General features: G+C 42.9%; 1 protein-coding gene and 1 long non-coding RNA gene across 4 annotated transcripts; one reads left to right on the top strand and one right to left on the bottom strand.

Moving 5' to 3' along the window:
• The first annotated feature begins 5 nt into the window (after positions 1-5).
• On the top strand, positions 6-8,786 carry LOC143820442 (uncharacterized). 2 transcript variants are annotated; one of them, XR_013225343.1, is made up of 4 exons: positions 6-126; positions 294-534; positions 7,593-7,710; positions 8,417-8,786. It is a non-coding gene; the product is annotated as an uncharacterized LOC143820442 (long non-coding RNA). The 2 variants fall into 2 exon arrangements; XR_013225344.1 differs by having other exon boundaries at positions 119-213.
• GPNMB (glycoprotein nmb) lies at positions 2,166-20,272 on the bottom strand. 2 transcript variants are annotated; one of them, XM_077303272.1, is made up of 11 exons: positions 20,077-20,272; positions 15,426-15,578; positions 14,672-14,815; positions 13,539-13,721; positions 11,690-11,848; positions 9,826-10,134; positions 8,780-8,917; positions 7,581-7,683; positions 7,059-7,264; positions 6,282-6,369; positions 2,166-4,450 (listed from the first exon to the last, which is right to left on the bottom strand). In XM_077303272.1, the coding sequence occupies exons 1-11, from the start codon at positions 20,153-20,155 to the stop codon at positions 4,297-4,299; spliced, it is 1,716 nt and encodes a 571-aa protein (XP_077159387.1). In that variant the 5' UTR covers positions 20,156-20,272; the 3' UTR covers positions 2,166-4,296. The 2 variants fall into 2 exon arrangements, with proteins under 2 accessions (XP_077159387.1, XP_077159388.1); XM_077303273.1 differs by lacking the exon at positions 20,077-20,272 and adding an exon at positions 18,286-18,303.
• Between the last annotated feature and the right edge of the window lie 376 nt (positions 20,273-20,648).

The following is a 20,648-nucleotide window of genomic DNA, read 5'->3' as shown; positions in this document are numbered from 1 at the left end:
CTTGGCCCTTCCTGCGCACTGATTGGCTGCTGGGGAAAAACAGTCTTCGATTGTGATTGGCCGCGTGCCGCACGTGGAGAAAGACGCAGGCGCTGTCTGCAACGGAGGCCAGAGGGCGTCTTGGAGGTCCGTCCCGGATTACATTCAAAGTTGTTTCCAGTGGGACAGAGACGGTGGCCAGTGTGGTTTAGCGGCTGCGGGAGGGAAGGAGAGGTTGTTTAACCGGGGGCGAGGGAGGAGGCGTGCCTCAGTTTGCCATTTCACGGTCATGATAATGTCATGTTTTATTTCAGGCACTGAGAAATTGAGTCCTGTTGGCTGCTCAGCCGTCACATTCTTGGTGTCTCTTTATGGCTGCATGTAGCTACTCTGCTGTCCTGGGTCTCACCGCACTGTAACAAGGGATGGGACAGGGCTGCTCAAACAAAACTCACCTTGCCCAGCCACCTGGAACTCTATTCTCCCCCACCTCCATCCATCCCTGAATATGTTGGCTGCACCAATCTCATGCTTATGGTCCAAACCAAGCAACAGGTATGGTACAGAGAAAACAACTGCAAAATTAACAACAGTAGTTATGATAGCAAATAGCAAGGCTCTTTCTGTGCTGATGGTTGGCAAAGTTTAAAAATATAAAGAGGAACAAAGCACCAGACTGTTTCAAAGAATAAAATAGCCTTATTATGAAGAGAAACAATTTTGTAATGAAAAAGAGAGAGGGGCCTAATTAACTGTCTATTGTCTTCAGTCTGTTTAGGAGGCAAGCAGAAGGAAGTGTGAATTTAGCATAGTTAGAGTAGGACTTTCCTGATATTTTTCAAACAGTCTCTAGTGTTCTGATTGGCTCTTAAAAGACTTTGCACTCCTTTAAGCATACTTCCTCCCTGCTTGCCTCCTGAACAGATGGAACAAACAACAGGTACAGGCAATTACTTCTCTTCTAAAACTATTTTAAGTAGCCTGGTGCAGCAACCTCTGCACATTTAAACTCTGCTGATATTAATTTCCTTTCATAAAGGTTTGATGCTATCATATCTTAATAAATGTGTGTGTATATATAAATACAGACATTTAAATTGCCAGTTATTCCTCAGACCCAATGTTGAGATTTACTTGTCTGTCATCTTCCTAGACAATCCTGTATGCATTTCAACCATGCTGAAATGGCAACAAGAACAGCCAAGGAAAGGAAAACTGCCCATCCTTATCCATGGTTCCTCTATATATTTGTGAAATAGCCTGGGGGGTGGAATGTGTCCGGCTATCCAAGTTGGAATAGGGCCAATCAGGGTGCAGCCAGTTTTGCTGGCTGCACCCTGATTGGCCTTGCCCCTGCAGCTCCCGCCCTCTGTCCCTGGACTCTAGCCTCTTTGCTCTCAGAGGCGCCTCAGTGCCTGGAACCAGCAGTAGGTAAGGGAAGAGGGCCCTGGTCGTGGTGGAGGGCCTACTGACAAGGGCCTCTTGGCCTGCTAGGCTGGGCCTGATAACGAGGGCCTGCTGACTGCCTAAGAAGCTCTGCTAAGGAGCTCTGTCCTGGGCCTGCTAACGAGCTAGCCAGTCCCTGCCCGCCCCACTTGATCCGGCTGCGAGCTGCGACCCAAAGCCACCTTAAGCTGCCTGGCCGGGGGTCAGGGGAGGGGGCATTTTCAATGCCCGTTCTTAGTAAACTAGTGAACAAATAAGTCTATCACCTGTTCCACAACTCCTGCATTAACATGCCTTTCAGTTGCCCTGTATATGCAGATTTTTAACTGTGTGTCCCCACATGATATGAAATAGTGATTGGCTAACTGTGTCATCCCTAAGCAGTTGCATCCTATGTCAATTGAAACCAGTGACCTTAGAAGTGTATAGTTCTGCTTAGGATGGCATTGTGAGTCTCCTAGCAGATGTGCATCAAGTATGCACACAGCAAACACAAAAATGCACAATTGCCCATGACTCCATACACAAGCTATTGCTGTGCCTGTAAAAGATGTCCATGTGGGAAATTTGGAGCACATGAAGAATTACGTGAAGAATACTTATATTGTAAGGAATTAAATAGGCCATAGAAAAAAGGCAAGACCCCTGTGGTTCTGCCTACATTTGACAAATGTGATGATTGAAGCAGGGATCAATGTGGTTTGTTGGTATTGGGAAAGAGAGATAGATCTGAGCACAGCTGCTTTTTGTGGGTTAAAATGTTTATTGTAAATTGCATGAGAAAAGTCCTCTCACACAGACATGGCAAGATGCCCATTAGAAGATTTAGTAAGAATGTTCACAGATTAAAATGTCATACATATTACATTTTTACAGCATACCTCAAAATTACACTTTCTAAAAGTCCTAGATATACGTGGCAGTACCTGTGTAGCATGCTGTATTCAATTAACAGAAGCATACTGGCTTTAACTTGTTATTCCTTCCAAACGGATAAGTTGCAGGAAATGGCATATCCTATTCTTGCAAACTTTCAAACTGAAATCTCATACTTGCTTCCTATGAGGCAAGATGCATCCTCTCACCTTCATTCCTCAGTGTGTTTTTTAACAATAATCAGCTTTATGTAGTGGGGATTGGAGCCATAGTACTGGAAAAGGGAAGTTTTAACTTTTTTTTTACACCATTACCTGGAATGTTCTTCTAAGGAAAGAAGACAGGAGGCATTGGTGAGACTTTTTCAACTGAAGGGACAGATTTAATCCTTACCCTTACCCAGTTTTTTGGCCTGAATCTCAACTGAGCCTGCATTTTCCACAACTGCTTCTTCTGACCCAAACCCATGCTGGGAAATAAAATTACAGATATTGGCTCCACAATCACACTTACCCTCTTTTGTATATATGTGCGTATGCCTGCACCTCCTGTAAAAATGAAGCTGGTGGAACTAATTCACATTGCCAAAGTCATTTAAAATATAAAAAATCACTAATGTTTGCAGAATGCTTACATTTTATTGAAGATTTATTTTCTAACCTTCAGGAATGCCTTTAATCCAGTATTCTAATACTGTGCTGGTAAACTAAACTGTTGGGTCCTCCACTTGCACCAATGTGAACTCCAAGTGTACTAAGTAAGAGTGTGGGCGAATCAACTGGTTCCACATATCAGCATGAGGTTTCTCACTTGACTGCTAGAACAACAGCTGTTGCAGTAAGCAGAGTAGACTGCTTAGCAATGGGGAGCCGGGAATACGGAAGGCTTTGTCTTGGTCCCTGATTCTAAATTGAAATAATGGAAGTCATTGAGACAGAACCCATCCATGTAAAAACTATGCCCCTTCCAGGAAAGATGTTCCTGGAAATGCAGTGCAATATGGTGCACTTTATATTCTGCCAAAACAAAGGAAGGGAGAAACTAGTGTGGGCCTGAAGACTCGTGAGCAGGTAGACTCCAGGTATAAATGAGCTGCCTGTGTAGATTTGTCAACTCTGGGTTGGGAAATACCTGGAAACTTTGGGGTGAAGCTGGGAGTGGGTGAGATTTGGAGTGGAGAACTCAATGTTATGGACTCCACCCTCCAAAATGGCCATTTTCTCCAGGAGAACTGATCTTTGTCAACTAAAGATGAACTGTAAAACCTGGGGATCCCCAGACCCCACCTGGGAACTGGCATCTGTATGCCTGTGGACATCCCCAAGCACATCCCAAGGGAGCTGTGTTTCAAGTAATTCAGAGCAAAATTGCCTACCATGCTCCTCTTGGTACAAATAGGAAAACCGTCCTCCGATAGTGCAGAGGACAGAGGAATCAGACAGCAGCTCACTAGCACTTGTTCAATTAGCCAAGAGCAATTTGATCCTATCTACCTATTGGATGTCATCTGGCCAAATGATATACAGACTGGCTGAATACTGGTCCTGTTATGTGTGCCAATTACAGCTTTCAAACTTGGCAAACTGAATAATATGTGTTTCTCACCATGGAACTGGGGAAAGTCAGACATAATTCTTCCCAAGCTCAGTGGACTGATTCCCTATTATTAGTTCTTCAAAGGAAAATCTCCCCAAAATGTGTTTTCTAATATTTCTGAACAATTTCTTTAGCAAATTGTATATAAACAATCAATTTAATTTTTTTTGCCTAATATACTGTAGCATAACTAAGAGCATAAGCAACTAAAATGTTCCATTTCTTAAAGAGGTGCCATTTTATACTTTTAAATGAACTGAACAGCAGTTCCTGCTATTACTTCTGCACATGTTGCAATGTGCCATAGAACTCTTCATCTGAACAATGTATTCTTCCACTGAATTACAATTCAATGTAAAGTGCCAAATGAATGGAAGCAGCAGAATTTATTCCAGAGAGTTAGATGATCCCAAGCTTATCTTTTAAGAGTGGATCCTTCTCATTGTTTGCTGGGAAGAGAACAGCCTTGAAATGGTTGAAGTAAACATTCAGGCCCTCACTATTGGCTGCTTCTCCTGTGTTCCGGTTAATGGGCTTGTATTCTTTGTATCTCCTGGGAAAAAAATATTTTCCAAATTAATTACTGAAAGGTCTTCCTGTGATGATACATTGTCACAACATTAACAAAACTGCCAATTTCTTCTTCTTCATCATCATCATCTTTCATATAACCTGCTTCCTAATCTTTTAACAGGAAATGCTGAGGTTTTTAATTTTGTGCCTTCTGCATACCAAGCAGATGTTCTACCACTGACCCACAGTCCCTTCTCTACTTTCCACCCAACAGCCAGCCTATCTTTATCTGCCCCCTGTCTTACCTCCCCCTAACAACTTCTACTCAGGAATAATCTGGCCAAATTGTGTTGCAGCTGCCAGAGTTCTAGGCTGAGTAGCACAGTGGCTGCTGGCAGGACAGGCCCAGTAGCTTTCTGGCTGGTTGATCAAGTGATAAGTGAGTTTTGGGGATTGCTGCCTAGCTTTTCCCAGGCAGGTCCTTCTCCACCGGTAAATATGACGGGAGGGACAGGAGGCCATTTCCAGAGCTATTTTGGCCTCCAACTCCACCCCTGTTCTTCCCATGGCTTTGTTCTACAGAAGCCAAGCCTTGGAAGGTTTTGCAAGATCGTTGTGGTTATATAGCAACTTCTGAAACAGGAATTGAGAGCTGAGTGGGCATTCTTTTCTTAAAGCTACTGATGTTTCTATTGGTTGGGGGCACTTTAATCCCTCCTCTTTTTTAGATTTCAGATTTTTCTGCAAACCTGGGGCTTCTTTCAGGTTTGTAGGGAAATCCACTCAGAGCTGTCCTTAACTCCATTCTCTGATCAGTGCAGAACTAGATATGTTGAATCCTGATTCTCAAGTAATTCTGGAATCTGGACTTCTGAAGGCATCCGTTCAGATCCCATCCTCTGTTTCCTAACTTTCCCCTACCTACCTGACAGGTATACATTAGTTGTAACTCAGCAATACTGCAAGCTTCATGTAGAATAAGTGCATTGTGCTTATCAGGCTGTTTACGCTGTGCCTAGACAGCTACTGGAATAGCATACAGAAAAGAAAGTCATGGGTAAAGCTGGCACTTATCAGCCCTTTCTAAATCTCTGCGTAATAACTCGTTGTGTCTACTTAGCTTAGAATTCTCATGATTTGTTTTTAAGTTTTAATGGAGAATGCCAGTGATGTTATTGGACACAAATTACATTCCAGTATTTTCTCTAATGCCCTACTATCTTTTAATATACAATTTATTGTGGTGATCTTCATAAACATAAAGCTTAACCTGCCACTGCAATTATCTAATGTGGACTATAAAAGTACCATTAAGGGCCTTCATTCCTTTATATTTTCCTTCTTTCCTTCCAGCCTAAGATACAATCTTAAATACAATGAGTCTAAAGCATATATAATAAAAAGTAAGGCCCATTGAATTCACTGGGATTCATATGCTTTGGATTGCACTGTTATTTACTTATTACCTGTTGTGTTCTACTACAGGTCATGACATTCATGAATCAATTGTTAAATACTGTTTGGTTTCTGGAGGAGGGGATGGAACCAAAGCCTCATGAAAATAAAGACCAATGGCTTTGTCTACAAAGGAGAAGTGCTTAATCCCCTCCTGTGTACAAATACCAATAAGCAATTAACCTTAAGGGGGGGGGGCTGTAGGGAGAAGCAGAATGTGTGGTGAATGATTCTTCCCTGTAAATGTGTAATAAGATTGTGTCTCTGTGCATGGGCATTACTAGAGTTTTATGGAGAATATTAAGTGTCATGTAGAACTCCAGTCTAGTTTAATTTTCAGGCTGATTCTTTAGCAGCACAAAACAACCTTTGCATATATATCTGAGATAATTAGGAATCTAAATCCAGGAACTTACTTGTAGAGGAAGAAAGTCAATACAGCAGCAAACACCACCAAGAAACCACAGGCAATGAGAACTCCTTCTGCTGTTCTTGAAAATGAAGCTGGAACAACAAGTTGGAGACAGTAGCTGTGCTTACTCTGAACTGTGCTTACTTTGGGCTCCCACAAACTCTTGGACATCAATATAGCTGATAGGGACAGTTATGGAATCTAGCTTGTTGGCATGGGCCCACCTGTGGGAAATGTTGTCTAACTTTTATTTATTTATTAGATTTTTATACCATCCTCCCATATGGATCAGGGAGGTTTACATATAACATTGTGGGATGATACCTAAACATATAGCATAGTCAAAAGTAACATCAACAATAATCCAACAGTGATTCTAAATCAACACAATTTCAATGTTCTTGATCAACAACAATATAACAGGAACAGCAGCTTAGATAAGGCCATGTCTGAGGAGGACCTGTGGATGTTATTGGGTTTGGTCAGTCTCAGGCAAATGCTTGGTGGAGGAGCTCCCTTTTGCAGGTCCTACAAAACTGTGGGAGTTCAAGCAGGGTACTGATCTCTTCAAGGAGCTTGTTTCACCAGGTGGGGGCCAGGACAGAAAAAGCTCTGGCCCTTGTTGAGGACCGACATGGTTCTTTGGGGCCAAGGATCACCCCAGTTGGCGGTGGCAAGTGTAATGCTCTTTTGGGGGTATAGCTGTCTAACACTTAATTGTGAAAAAATAATGGCTCCAGAACCAATAGGAAGCTAATACAATGATTCATTGAGGACTCACCTCCACTAATGGATATTAGGGTACTTGTGAAAGCCAGGCTTGTTGCATCTCCCAGGGTAATGTTTACACAGTAGGTTCCAGATTCATTGAAGGCCCTTCTTATGGTCAGCAAACACTGGTTGGTGAGATCAATGGGGTCACATGCCTCATTCTGTAAGATTTGGCATGTAGGATCTGCTATTATAGTGCAGGCATCTGTAGGAAGACTGATGAGAGAAAATCCCAAAGAGAATAGATGTCATTTGTTACACATACCTGCTCTGGAGCGACTTTGTCACTCCCTCTGGTTTCCCTCCTTACTTGTTGGTTTCCCAGCCTCCTCCCTGTTCCCTCTCCCCTCCCTCACATGCAAGAACACACAGAGACAGGCTTCCTCCCCTCCTGTGGACTTCTGTGTATGGCAGTTGATTTACAGTCTGTAAGATGAGATGAGTGCTGTAGTCACTGCTCAACTATATATGACACTCCGGAATCCAAAAGTTTGATAATGGGCAAAATTGGCACAATAATGGAAACACTTACCTTCCTTGACAGGTTACCACAAAATCAACCACAGAGTTCTCTATTTGAGCAGCTGCCCCCTGGATACTCGTCATTTGGATAATATTTATCCCAAGGATCCCCTCTGGCAGAAGAAGCCAATCAGTAATAGGTCAGTATTTCTGAGAAAAGAACTTTTGACAGCAAAAACATACTATCTGGAAACTTACAAGGCCATCTTGAACACTTTCCTGAGAGTAAGCCCCTCTAAATACACTGATGTCGGAGTCTGAGTAGACCTGTTTAGGATGGCTCTTATTGAGGATCTGAGCTTATTTTACTTTGAAGATTGACAGCAATGACTGCCCATTAAAGTCAATGCTGCAGCTCTGCTTCAGACAGCACCACAAATAACATACAATGGACACCCATCTCCCTCAGTGCCTCTTCCCAAAGAGTATGCCAATGCATTATAATGATTAAATATTGCTAACTGTATATGATTTCTGCCTCCTTTGTAGTTTAAGGTTAATTATTAGACTCACAGGTTTTTAAAGCAGTGAAAGACTTTGCAATCAAATCCTATCACTGATTATTCAGAAGTAAATGCCATTATATTCTGTGAGGTTTATTGACAAGTAAGCGTGCTTATTTAACTGTATGATTTACCCTGCAGGATTAATGTACACATCAATCTATTTCAAGCTATAACTTAGGGTTATGAATCTAAGTGCATCTAAATTAGAGACAAGATCCACAGAAATCAATGGGGTGTAAATATCATTTTGAGAAGGATGCTCTAACCTGAGTTTACTATATGAACAAACAAATGCAGAGGAAGAACTGTGTTTCATTTACTCTCTTTGTGTGATTTTTAGAAAAGGACAACTCTGCAGAATTGTCAGAAAGGGTGTGCAAATGCCGATGAGAACCTGATGAAGTGGCAGGACAAAGAACTTCTAAATAAGCACAGATGTTTCTTGGCAAGTCTGCTTAGTAGAATGCTCAGTAACATGGATTTAATCTATATTATTCATGTAGCCTGGCTGGTAACAAAAAGTGACTGTGATCAAAATTGTCTCTTTACTGAAGCTGCAGAACAGATAATCTTCTGAAATGTGTCCCATTACATGAAATAACAGGCACACATTGTGATAATAAAGCTTCCTTGTACAATTAGGACAATATAACAGAGGTATTTCCACTACACCCTGCCAAACAGTGACTGACTGAGATCATACCTACAATGGAGAGAGAGGAGCGATACTGTCCGTATCGGGTGATAGAGTATTCTTCAGCAGGACCCTCTCCTGTCAGGAGTTCCATTAAACTATCAAAGCGAGGAGTTGTCACATTAGGAGGTACTTTGGTTGTTAATGCTGAATAAAGAAGAAAGGAAAGGAATTAATGTAGATATACTTATATCATTTGGAGCAGAATTGATCAGTAACTAGCTCAGCATCTATTCATTACAATGGGGCAGGACAATTACCTGGTGGGATTGTGACTATCCTGCATTTTAATCTAGATGGGAAGTGTGTTACAAACTGTATGCAGAAGGTCCCAGGTTCAATCCTTTGCATCTCTAGTTAAAAGGATTGGTTAGGAGGTGATGTGAAAGAACTCTACCTGAAACCCCAGAGAGCCAATGCCAGTCTGAATACTTAGTATTGACCTTGATGGACTGACAATCTGATTCAGTATAAGGCAGCTTCATATGTTCACCCAAATGACAATACCTGTTCTTCTTTTCATCACTGGATGGATGTAGTGGTGAAACTCTTGTACACTTTACAGTTTCTCTAAGGATTGTGCACATAGCAAAAGATCTGTGCAAAGCCATGCAAAGCTGGCAGTTTAGTTTAATGGAAGGCAGGTAGGTATAACGACTTCAAAACTCAAAGGCAGGAACAATCTTCAAAGCCAATACATGGTGTGATAAAAATGTGTACTTCAACTCACCCATCAGCAGGAGGACAGCTTTTTAAACCTACAATTACCTCCTTGGTTAGCTGTTTTTCTGATGTTGGGTGCCTTACAAGTCCTTTCATGGCTTTGCTTATTGGAAGGCTTGGGTGAGCAAGGGGTGGGGACGGTATAGAATGCTTAGGCATGGGCCATATATATTATCTTGCCTGGCTTTTCTAGCCAGGGGTTTAATGCAGAAGAAATAGCAAATCTGAATCTGCTGAAGATGCTGAACCACTTTCTAATTACTGCTACAAATCTGAATAGTTGATAGAATTGACAAATTCACTTATTTTACACTGATCCACAAGACTCTTACCTGGGAAGGTAGGGAATGGTGGAGGAGGTGTCACAGGCCCATAAGGGGCAGGTATAATAGCTTCAACCGTCAAGTTAAGACTGAAATTTCCCACAAGTGTATACACATGCATTGAAACAGGATCCCTGAAAACAAAAGAGCCACTGCCGTCCCCAAAATTCCAGTGGTAGGAAACAGCAGAGTGGTTCAGGTAGTGGCTGGGATCATGAAGATGGACTTCAAATGTAATAGGGATGTCCTTAATGAAGATATGGTCTGAAGCATTGCGATCATTCTTCTGAGTCATGGTCACATGTAAGGGAATAGTATCTGCATATAAGATAAAGTCAAAAGAAAGATTCAGACTAAGGCTGGACCAAAAATAGATACTTTCATAGACTTCGGGGGGAAAGTGTGAATGTAGCACAACTAGTTTCATAAGAAGCTTTCACAGCTGTGGTGGCAGGGCTTGACATGATCCTGGCAAACACAAGTTCTCAAAGCTTCATCTAGCCATAGACCTGCAAACCCTTTCTTCAGTCTGGTAAACCAAACTTAGGAGAAGAAAATGGTGACATGCAGTGTATGAAGAGAATCAACTGGTGGGGAAAGTTAGGCATCCTTCTCCTACTTTCACAGATATGGGCATAAACGTAAACATTCTGATTCAGTTCAGTTTGATGTTTGAAGCAGTTTCCAAATCCAACTTCAAACTAAACTGAGCTGGAATTTCCCCAAACCAAACCAGCTAGTTTGGATTCTGCTTTCTCCTCACTGGCTGACAGCCATTTAACTCATCCATTTTGCTTCCCCCATTTCAAAGTGTGTGTTGGGTGGGGAGGCATGAAAAGGACATGGCTCACAGCCATTTAAACCTAACAGATGATGGGCAGACCCATCCCATTGTTAGGTTTAAATGGCTTTTGCAGAAAAGGTGTAAGCCAAAGAATTTAAAACAAGAAATTACAAGAATATTTTTCAAAACATTATTAACTGGTTTCAGAGTAATTGTCTTATAATACAAAACTGAGTAACGATTGAATAAGCCACTGGTTTTAATCTTATTTTCAGCTGAAATCCTTCTTCCAAGAAACATTTAAATGTACAAACTATGTTGGAGCTCACACTGACTGCAAAAGTCTCAAATAGATCTGCCCTGCTCAGCTGTTAGGTTTAAATGGTCCTGTGGCTTAAACCAGCGGTCCCCAACCTTCATCTGGTCGGGGAACGCCTCCGGGGGTGGGGGAGAGCCAGCGGCCCGGCTGCCGCAGTTGCTCAAAAAAGCGCATGCGCGGAACTGCCGCGCATGTGCGTTTTGGCCACTAGGGGGCGCAAACGCGCATGCAAGGCAGTTTTGCGCGTGCGCGTTAGCGTCGCTGGCACGCCACCTGCCGCGCCAGCTGCCGTGCCGGCCTCTTTCCCCCCCTCTCGCTGCAGGGGGGGAGGCAGGCGCAGCCGCTGGCGGCCCGGTACGATGGCCTTTGCGGCCCGGTACCGGGCCGCGGCCCAGTGGTTGGGGACCCCTGGCTTAAACAGTCAAACTGGACTAAAGTCCAGTCAATGTTTGGGGAAGGTGCCTTCCCTGAACATCAGTTTGGGGGTTATTAAAAAGGCCAAGTATGTGCCAAATTTTGTCTATTATCAGTTCCCTCAGTGTTTTGCTTAATGGGAATCTACTGCTTATTCTCTGAGAAAGTTTCATGCACTCAACCCTGATCCATGGGGTTGGCTGTGACTGAAACATTCTCCAAGACATCTGCCATGCATAAATGGCTGACACAGAGCTAGGAGAACAAGGATACCCCAATACCTATCAAATCCATGTTGAACAACTAGGGTAAACAGTCCAGATTTGCCAAATTATGATTTAAACTTCCCCACTCACCTGTTACCACATAAATAGTACTTGCAGTTGTTACTGGTACGTATGATCGAAAACCTCTTCTGTAAATTGACACTTCCATAATGTGACTGCCAAGAGTGATATTTGTTGTGTTGATGGAAACAATGACTGAAGAACCCCCTGTCTTCTGATAGTACTGCCCTGTGAAAAGAGGAAAAAGTGGGAAAAGCAATTGCACTGAGTACTATTGATTTTTGCCTTCAAAAAAGGTCATATGAACACTCTTTTTACTAAACTGCATAAGCATTCATACTTTATTGAAAGTACCAAAACAATAAAACAAAGCATAGGCTAGGCAAAGTGAAAAGAGAAACATGCATGGAATAAATTTCTATAGTGTCAAATATCTGTAATCATCATGAGCTTATAAATAAAAGCGGTAAGGTATCCTGGGAGGAGTTGGTATTAAGGGTTATGAGCCAATCAGGTCTATCATTGGTACCAGTACCCCTCTGAGTGGCCATCCACCCACTGGCTGCCCAGTCAGATTAGAACTCCTGCCCCTAACAGTCTTCCCACAATTCTGCCACTTCTTCACAGTCTCTGGCCCCTCAGACACCTCTCCTGAGGTGAATAAGCTGCCAGGGTTGCATGGGGGCTCTTCAGCTTCACCCTACTGAGACAATGGCCCCTGCCTATAGAGCTTAAGAAAGCCAGCCTATGCCTTCTCTGAGGGGGAGCACCCACCCACCACCACCTCAACTGCCACCTTCCCCCGCTTACAGACCCTGGGGCACACAAGCTGCTAGGCCGTCCCTCCCACCCACCTGACATGGAGGCTGCCAGCACATGTCTCCACGCTGCCTCCTGCTAACTCTGAGGCATGCCTGTAGGCTGAGAAAAGCCCAACAGCCCCAGCCTAAACTGCAAACAGAGGTGAGGGCCAGGGAGAAAAGCCAGGGAGAGTGAAGGGCCCCCAGTTCCAGACTAAAGAGATGAGTTCCCCAAGAGAAAATGGATGCTTTGAAGGGAGAACTCTCTGGCACTATAATTGGGGATGGCACTCTCCAGGTGGGACCTGGGGATCCCCTAGAATTACAGCTCCAGACTAAAGAGATCAGTTTCCCAATGCCACAACACAGAAGTATTTTTAATAGAAATCAACACTGTCCTGTTGCTATAGAGAAATGCCCGACCGATACGCATTCCTCCCCCCCCCTTTTTTGGAATTCATTTGGAACTAGGTTTTCCAATTTTATCAGGCAATGATTTGGCTTTGCGGACAACAACAGGAAATGCAGTTGCCAGCAGTAGATCCCAGGCTTCAGAAGGGCAGACATCACCAACCAAACAACGGACTATGTTAGCTAAGCTCAGTGAGAGTGACGTTTGGAAGTGGGGCTTCAAAAGGGTGACATACCTCAGAGTCCACTATCCAAAGCAGCCATTTCTGCCTGGGGAGCTGATCTTTATAGTCTGGAGATTAGCAGCAATTCCAAGAGATCTCTAGGCCCCACCTGGGGGCTGGCTACCTTTGGGCTGGAAATATTCCGTGAAAGTGGGGCCTCAAAAGTGTATAATGCCTCGAAATCCACCCAACCAACCACATGGTGCCATTAGCCTATTCAGGTCAAGAAAACATTGCAGAGAGGAGGTAAGGTCGCCAGATAGGTTCATGTTCTGGGATTCTACACTTCTAGGTGTGCTTGAACCTGATTTGGATCAGGACTGTTGTGCACAGAGAGACTTCCTCTTAGGGTTGCCAGCTTCCAAGTGAGGCACAAAACCCACACCAAACCATGAGGTAGCGCCTGTTGTATTGCAGTATGCAACAGGCTTTACTGCTAGTAATGAATAATAGTAAAAAGACAGGCTGACTTGTTGGACCGACCAAGTGTATGAAACATATACACGAAGTTTCTTCTCCTCCAATCATGATGCCGTGGGAAAGGTCTTCCATCAGGGAACACATTGTGGCTGTTGTTGTGTGTGCAATTTTGCCCGCCACAGTCATCAATCCATTGAGTCCAGTTGTACACATACTGGTCAGAAAGGTCTGAATAATCTAAAGAACCTAGAAAAAGAAAAACAAACCAACAAAAATACCTAATTCAGGCTGTTCAGGATAGATCAGGACAATATGTCACAACATTTACCTTGCTGTCAGAGGAACTTTGAGATTTAAGACAAAGAGCCTAATAATAAGTCTCCCTTATTAATCAGATAACAAGACTACTGGACTTTTAAAAGTAAGAGGATGACGATGCAAGATCAGGGTAAAAAGCCTGCTTGCTCCCATCTCCATGACAAAATGCAACCTGTAATTCATGCTTTTTGATCACAAATCAGTATATAGTTAAAAGTTTTATGGGGGAAATGTGGCTTCTCTTGATATGGTTAACCTGGTGGGGAAACAGTACTATGTAAAAAGAATTCACACCAGCTTGCTCATCAGTGATATCTCCACACAACTATAGTGACGCAGAGGAAAGAAGGTTATGACTGATCACTTACACCAGTCTTTTTCAACCTTCTGATCATGTAGGAGCTCCTGAAATCATTTTTCAGACTTTGAGGACCATCTGGCCACACCCCCACCACTTCCCTGGAAGTGACATAACTACCCTCACCCTTGTCCCTCCTTTTGCTCCCTTCCCCCCACCTTTTCTACTACTATGGCGACATTGCCTTATGTAGAAAGAAGAGCAGGATCTGAGATGACAGTCAAGAGCCCTCATACCATACCACTTCAGAACACCTGTGGACCCCTAGAGTCCATGGACCCCTGGTTGGGAATCTCTGACTTACACCCTCACCCCTCCCATTTCTGTTAATTTCAAAGGAGGAGTTTGCAGCTGTCCGTCTATTAATTTCTATTTAAATCTGACAATATTTTCCATACATGTGTATAATCACTCAGATTTAAAAGGAAGGGGGGAAATCGTAGATGAACATCCAGAGAAAACTGTGGCTTCTTTTGGGCCAAAATTGGCAATAAAAATGTAGAGTGCAGCTGCTACTTACGATTTTTGCAGTTTCCATCATATATGATGTTGCTGTCATTGTCTTCCTTTTGGCATCTGGGAAACTTCAAAATCACACTGAAGGTCACATTGGATCCCACCAGAGCTGGGCTGTCACTGGTCAGCCTTGCTAGTACTCTTCCCCCTGAGGAGATTAAAATTTGATTTAAATTAGAAGAAAAAGAAGAGCTGGTTTTTATACCCCTTTTTTATTACCCTGAAAAGTCTCAAAGCGACTTACAATCGCCTTCCCTTCCTCTCCCCACAACAGACACCCTATGAGGTAGGTGGGTCTGAGAGAGTTCTGAGAGAACTGTGACTGGCCTAAGGTCACCCAGCTGGCTGCATATAGAGGAGCAGGGAATCAAATCAGATTCTTAATCACTGCTCTTAACCACTATATCAAGCTGGCTCTCCAACCAAGGAAGCCACGGTCCTTAGTTTGCAAGACCTGAGAATGGGAGCTAACAATAGGACATTTTAAATTAATAAAAGCCATTTCACCAAAGTTTCACCAAAAATAAGCATACTTTCCTGCCCTGGCTTTTGCAGATATGACAGGAAGTTGGCAACACTACAAAAGGAATGCAACTTCCTCCCTCAGCATTGTTTTTCTGCTCCAAATTGCCTTCTCTGATTATCATCCATCTTGCCTACAGTCACATGCAGTGGTTACACATAAAAACAGTATAACAAAAAGTAATACATTGCCAAGCTAATGATCTCTGATTTAACACTACCTACATAATGCTTACCTTTCCAGCAGTTTTCCCATCTGGCATCCCCATCTTTCCAGTAGGGGTAAAGCTTTTCATTCCAGGTACTGTGATCGGAAGACCAACCCCTGATCCTCCTATGGAACGTGATATGGGAAGAAGCTCTTCCTCGAGTCATCACATCCCGAAATTCTAACAAGAAAAGCAAACATGTTAATGCTGCAGGGGAAAAGACAGCTATTTGTATTGTGCCTGTCCTTTTTCCTTAGTGGGAACATAATGCAACCCAGCCCAGCCATTTTCTACTGGGGAGATGCTGTCAGAAAGGACAAACCCAGTGCGTATCAGCCCCCTCCCCACAGAAGTTTTGTAAGGCCAAACACATCTGCAGTCCAAGCCACAGAACTCCAGGATCACATGTAGCATCACATTGCCTTATCTTTCTGCATCAATACATGGGGTTTCATCAACACAAAGAAAGCATATGACTGAATCATGACCCTTTGATATTTTTCTTAGCCTATGGCATGTTCCAAAGTTTCAAAAAGGACTTTTATAACTATAAGGGCCCCCGAATGAACACTCTCTTGTTCTTTCTTTACTTGTCTTTTTCATTCTCAGAACCACTTTTTGAATGCTTTTGTTGGACTGTAAATGAGTAACAGTTGCATGTCAATCGGTAACAGCTGGATACTTACAGGAGCATTAGGGAATTGAGCTAGGAAGCTTCAAGAATGTGTGTTTGGCATGCTCAGGCCTGCATCACAACAAATGGTGCATAGTTTGGATGACTGAAATAATAGGATGTACCAAGGCAGCTCAGATTCATACCAAGAAACAAATTATTACTGTAATCTTTGCTTGAAGTGCATGAGTCCTTGGAAGAGCAGCAGTCTTTTATACACCTGCCTCAAGGCACGTGTGACTAAGTTGATGATTTAGGGCTTGTTTGGAAAGGCATACTAGCTTTTATTGTTCATGTCCAATCTTGCAATTCTTCCCTGGTGGTAGTTGTCATTCAACGCATGGCATATTGACTGATGGAGGACTCTCTCGTTCTCTGTGTTTCTCAAACTAAATTAGTTAGGTTTCCTTCCTTCCCTGTCTTATCCCTTCTATCAAGACAAGCAACCTTAGAGCTGACAGACCATGTTCCAGTACCCTTCAGAATGCCATTGGGGTTTGGTTCAGTGTGAGAGACAGTGGAAAATCTTAGGGGTGTTTTGGGGATGGTTGATAGTTACTTGCTGTCATCAATTGTAATTTATTTATGAGAAATTATTAGTGCTGAATATTAATATATATGTGTACTGAAGTAGTTTGTGTTGTGTAGGAATTTTCGCATATTCCATTAGGGGATCCTGGTGGAGAAAGCATGTTTACAATTTTCTTGAAGAAGAAGAAGAAGAGGAAGAAGAAGAAAAAGAAGAGTTGGTTCTTATATGCCACTTTTCTCTACCTGAAGGAGGTGCAAAGTGGCTTACAGTCACCTTCCCTTTTCTCTCCCCACAACAGACACCCTGTGAGGTGGGTGAGGCTGAGAGAAGCCTGATATCACTGCTCGGTCAGAACAGTTTTATCAGTATCGTAGCGAACCCAAGGTCACCCAGCTGGCTGCATTTTCTGAGACTTTCCCTACTTAGAGAAACAATATTCCTTAGATATATTTTGAAACATCTTGACCCAAGGCCTTCTACAGATGCCCAGAGCACTTCTAACTGGTCTTGGAGCTACATTACCGAAATCCAGATAAACTATGTCCACAGCATTCCCCAGATCCATCAAGATTGTCATTTTCTTGAAAAAATATATAAGGTTGGTCTGACATGACTTGTTCTTGCGAAACCTGTGCTGAGTCTTAGAAATCCCAGATCTCTGTTCCAGCTGCTCAAGGACTGACTGTTTGATGATTTGTTCCAAAATTTTACCAGCTACAGATGTCAAGCTGGCGGGTTGGTAGTTACCCGGATCCTCCTTTTTCCCTTTCTGAAGATGGGGACAACATTTGCCCACCTCCAGTCATCTGGCACTTCACCTGTTCTCCAAGAAGTGTCAAAAATAATGGACAGAGGTTCAGAGGTTACATCTGCATGTTCTTTTGAGGGAAACTAACAGACATTGCACTACAAAGCTGAATTATACATGGCCAATGCATTAAACACAAGCCGTGCAGGGTTCAAAATGGTTGGAAATGTGAGCCTGCTTTTCCATCTGCATAAATATTTCTGTGATCTACTTTACAGGGGTTAAAAAAACAACCTTAAGAGTATTGGTAAATCCTTTTTCATACTAAAATCCTACCCTTTGCTTATGGTTACCAATCTCCAGGTGGGTCTCAGAGTTCTCTTAATCTAAATCTCCAGATTACAGAGTGTAGTTGCCCTGGGAGGAAATGGCAGCTCCAGAGGCCATGGTCTGTAGAGCTTCCTTTCTGGGCACTACCCTTGAGTTTTCCAGTCTGCAGCTAGCAACGCTACCTTTCCCCAATCCCCTCTTGTATGAATGGACTGTATATGGTTGTCATCTGTCCAGCCTACACGGCCATCAGCATGCATTAGATGATTTAAAGTTCTTTCCATTGTTCTACCATTCTATTATGTTGTCTCCTGTTGCCTTCTGTTAGTATTATTATTGTTATAAATTGAGTTATCAGTATTGTTCCTGTTTTATGTAAACCATCCTGAGTCTTAGAGGAGGGCGGTATATAAATATAATAAATATATGCGAGGGAAATAATGGTATAAGTGTTAGTGGGAGGGTGTCAGAAGGTTACTGGGGCATGCAAAGCAGAACACTGAGAAAGCATTCACAAACCAAAACAGGCTTCAAAGGAAATGAGATTCTGTACGTACACACACACACCCTCTGATTGTGTTTTGTCCTTACTGCCAGTACTCACCCCGGGATTAATGGTGGCGGCACACACTGCTGATTCCCTTAGGACTATGCCAAGTCCCTGCTGGCTGCAGTGCAAATAGGTCAGAGGAAGGCCTTTGGCGGAAATGCATACGGTCCTGTTAACTTTTTCTCACTGCTTCTACTTCCCTGCTTTTGCTCTTGAATACACTGTCCCTCACTGCACACTGCACAGTTTCCTGCGACAAGACTGTTAGCTGCATCATCTGTCGCTCTGGATGAAAGCCCAAGTAAAAAACTCCTTTGAATTCCTTGCTTATTTTAACGAGAGCATAAGACGCTTCATGAAGTGGCCTTGCTTGTGCCAGCCTCAACAACTAACACTCTATTTGAAAAGGCTGCTTGAGAGAGATTGTCCCATTATGAAAGAGCAGCATTAAAATAAAAACATACACCAGATTAAGCAGAAATTGCTACCAAATGAGAAGAAGCTTCCTCCAGCAAAGCACTTATCTCAACTGGAAGTTATTTTGAAGGAGCCTACATTTCCTATGCTTCTAACCCTACACAATATTCAGAAGACCTTACCCCTTTTCTTCCTGCCCTCAGTTCTGTGCTCACAATAGTCCTTTTCAGATCCTCTAGGGATAGAATGAATTCACAACATGAGGTGGGGGTGAAAAAGCAATTAGAACAACATACTCGGTCCCCACACCCCAAGTTGGGCTGCATAGAGAGTGTTTCTCTCTCTTATCAAACCCCATATGGGCTATTAAATGGTTTCAATTCATTTCATTTGTAACTGGGTCTTCATATTTTATTCTCAAAGCGCAATGACTAAGTGTGAAATTTAAAGTAGAAAAGTGGCAAAAGCAGGAGATTGTGTGGGTGGTGGCTGAGGAGGGCAGGATTTGGGGAGGGGGTACTTTAATGGGGTATAATGTCACAGAGTCCACCTTCCAAAGCTTTAGTCTGGAGTTGCCATTCTTTTTTGGAAATACTTTTTGTGTTTTTAACAACTGGATGACAGGCAGAAATTCCAAAGGTGAAGTATCATAGGGGAAAAGCCATGCCTGTTGAATTATTGCTTGGCTTAATGCTGAAAAGATGGCAACAGTATGTCATAATTATCTGCAGCAGCAATAGTTCATAGGTTACCATAGAAGAATGATTCCAGTCCTGCCTTAGGTATATCCAACTGCATTTCCATGTTACCCCTTTTGAACCTCCCTCCCATTGTTTTCACATGGCCTGCTTCAAACTGCAAACTCCTTCAGGAAAGAATGTATTGTTGCATATACATTCTCTAACATACTGTGCATACTGTGGACTCCATCTATACGCATCAGTCCCTGTCAATGGGACATGGGATGTGGAAGAAAGCATATGGATCTGTTATTCCCTTGCTATGTCTCCACAATGCTGATACATGACTAATATTATGAAATCTGAAAAGTCTCAGAGAAGGCAGCTTCATAAATAAAACCACTTAAACACTGCATACAGCATGTATGGTAGTATTCCATGTTAAGCTAGTTCAGAAGAACTCATCTGCCAGGTTTCATATACAGGATCACAAACATGATTCTTTTATAATGGTAAAGTTTGCCAGTTTTCTTACTAGCCTTTGTTCCTATGCTGTCAGCAGCACCCTGCTCTGCATATGTTAGCAGGTTGTCATTTTACCTGTATGCCCTGAAAGCTTTACCTGCCAATTCCTGAAGACCACACTATTGTGTTAAGGGCAGAAGAGCAAGCCAGGCCAGCATCTTCTGGTCAGTTGGCACCAAATGGATGTCCTGAGGCAATCAAAAGGAGGCGATAAGGAACTCACGTTTGGTGGCGGCAGCAGGGACAACTTCTTCAGACACAAGGAAGTATCCAAGAATGCAGAAGAAACAATCCCACTTCATGATTGAAGTACAACCAGACACACAGACCACAAAACTTTCTTTGGCCAGCTAGCTGTTTTCCCGTACCTCTTCTGAGTTGAACCAGGGATAATGTTTCCTTGCTGCCCTCCTCCCCCTGCTTTAATTTGGTTCCTGGGGCTCATCATGTGATGGCATTAAGGAGGGATGCATGATTTTGTGTCTTCAGCTCTCCTTTCCCCGGCTCATGTGCTTATGACTCATTCCTCTCACTTTCGGCATCCCCTGGAATTTTTTCCTTTAAACAGCTCAGCTGAGAATCTTAGGCTTCTTGCCTCTCACGTACTTCTAGGGTACCTTTGCACAGATGCTTGTTTTACATCAAGATATGCAAAACAATATTTTTTGCATATGGCCTCCAGTAGTAGACCATGGCCTCTGGAGCTGCCATTTCCTCCCAGGGCAACTACACTCTGTAATCTGGAGATTTAGATTAGGAGAACTCTGAGACCCACCTGGAGATTGGTAACCATAA

Source organism: Paroedura picta, chromosome 11 (assembly GCF_049243985.1).
Source record: "Paroedura picta isolate Pp20150507F chromosome 11, Ppicta_v3.0, whole genome shotgun sequence".
NCBI lineage: Eukaryota > Metazoa > Chordata > Lepidosauria > Squamata > Gekkonidae > Paroedura > Paroedura picta.
This window is presented reverse-complemented; position numbering and strand designations above follow the sequence as displayed.

Bases quoted from the DNA above. Each gene is read 5' to 3' on its own strand.
- GPNMB (XM_077303272.1), bottom strand. From the start codon at position 20,155: ATGAAGTGGGATTGTTTCTTCTGCATTCTTGGATACTTCCTTGTGTCT. The intron at 11,849-13,538 runs GTCGGTCCAACA...CTCTTTTCACAG, and splicing joins GTATATGTTTCATACACTTG to GGCAGTACTATCAGAAGACA. The intron at 6,370-7,058 runs GTGAGTCCTCAA...TTGTTGTTCCAG, and splicing joins CCTAATATCCATTAGTGGAG to CTTCATTTTCAAGAACAGCA.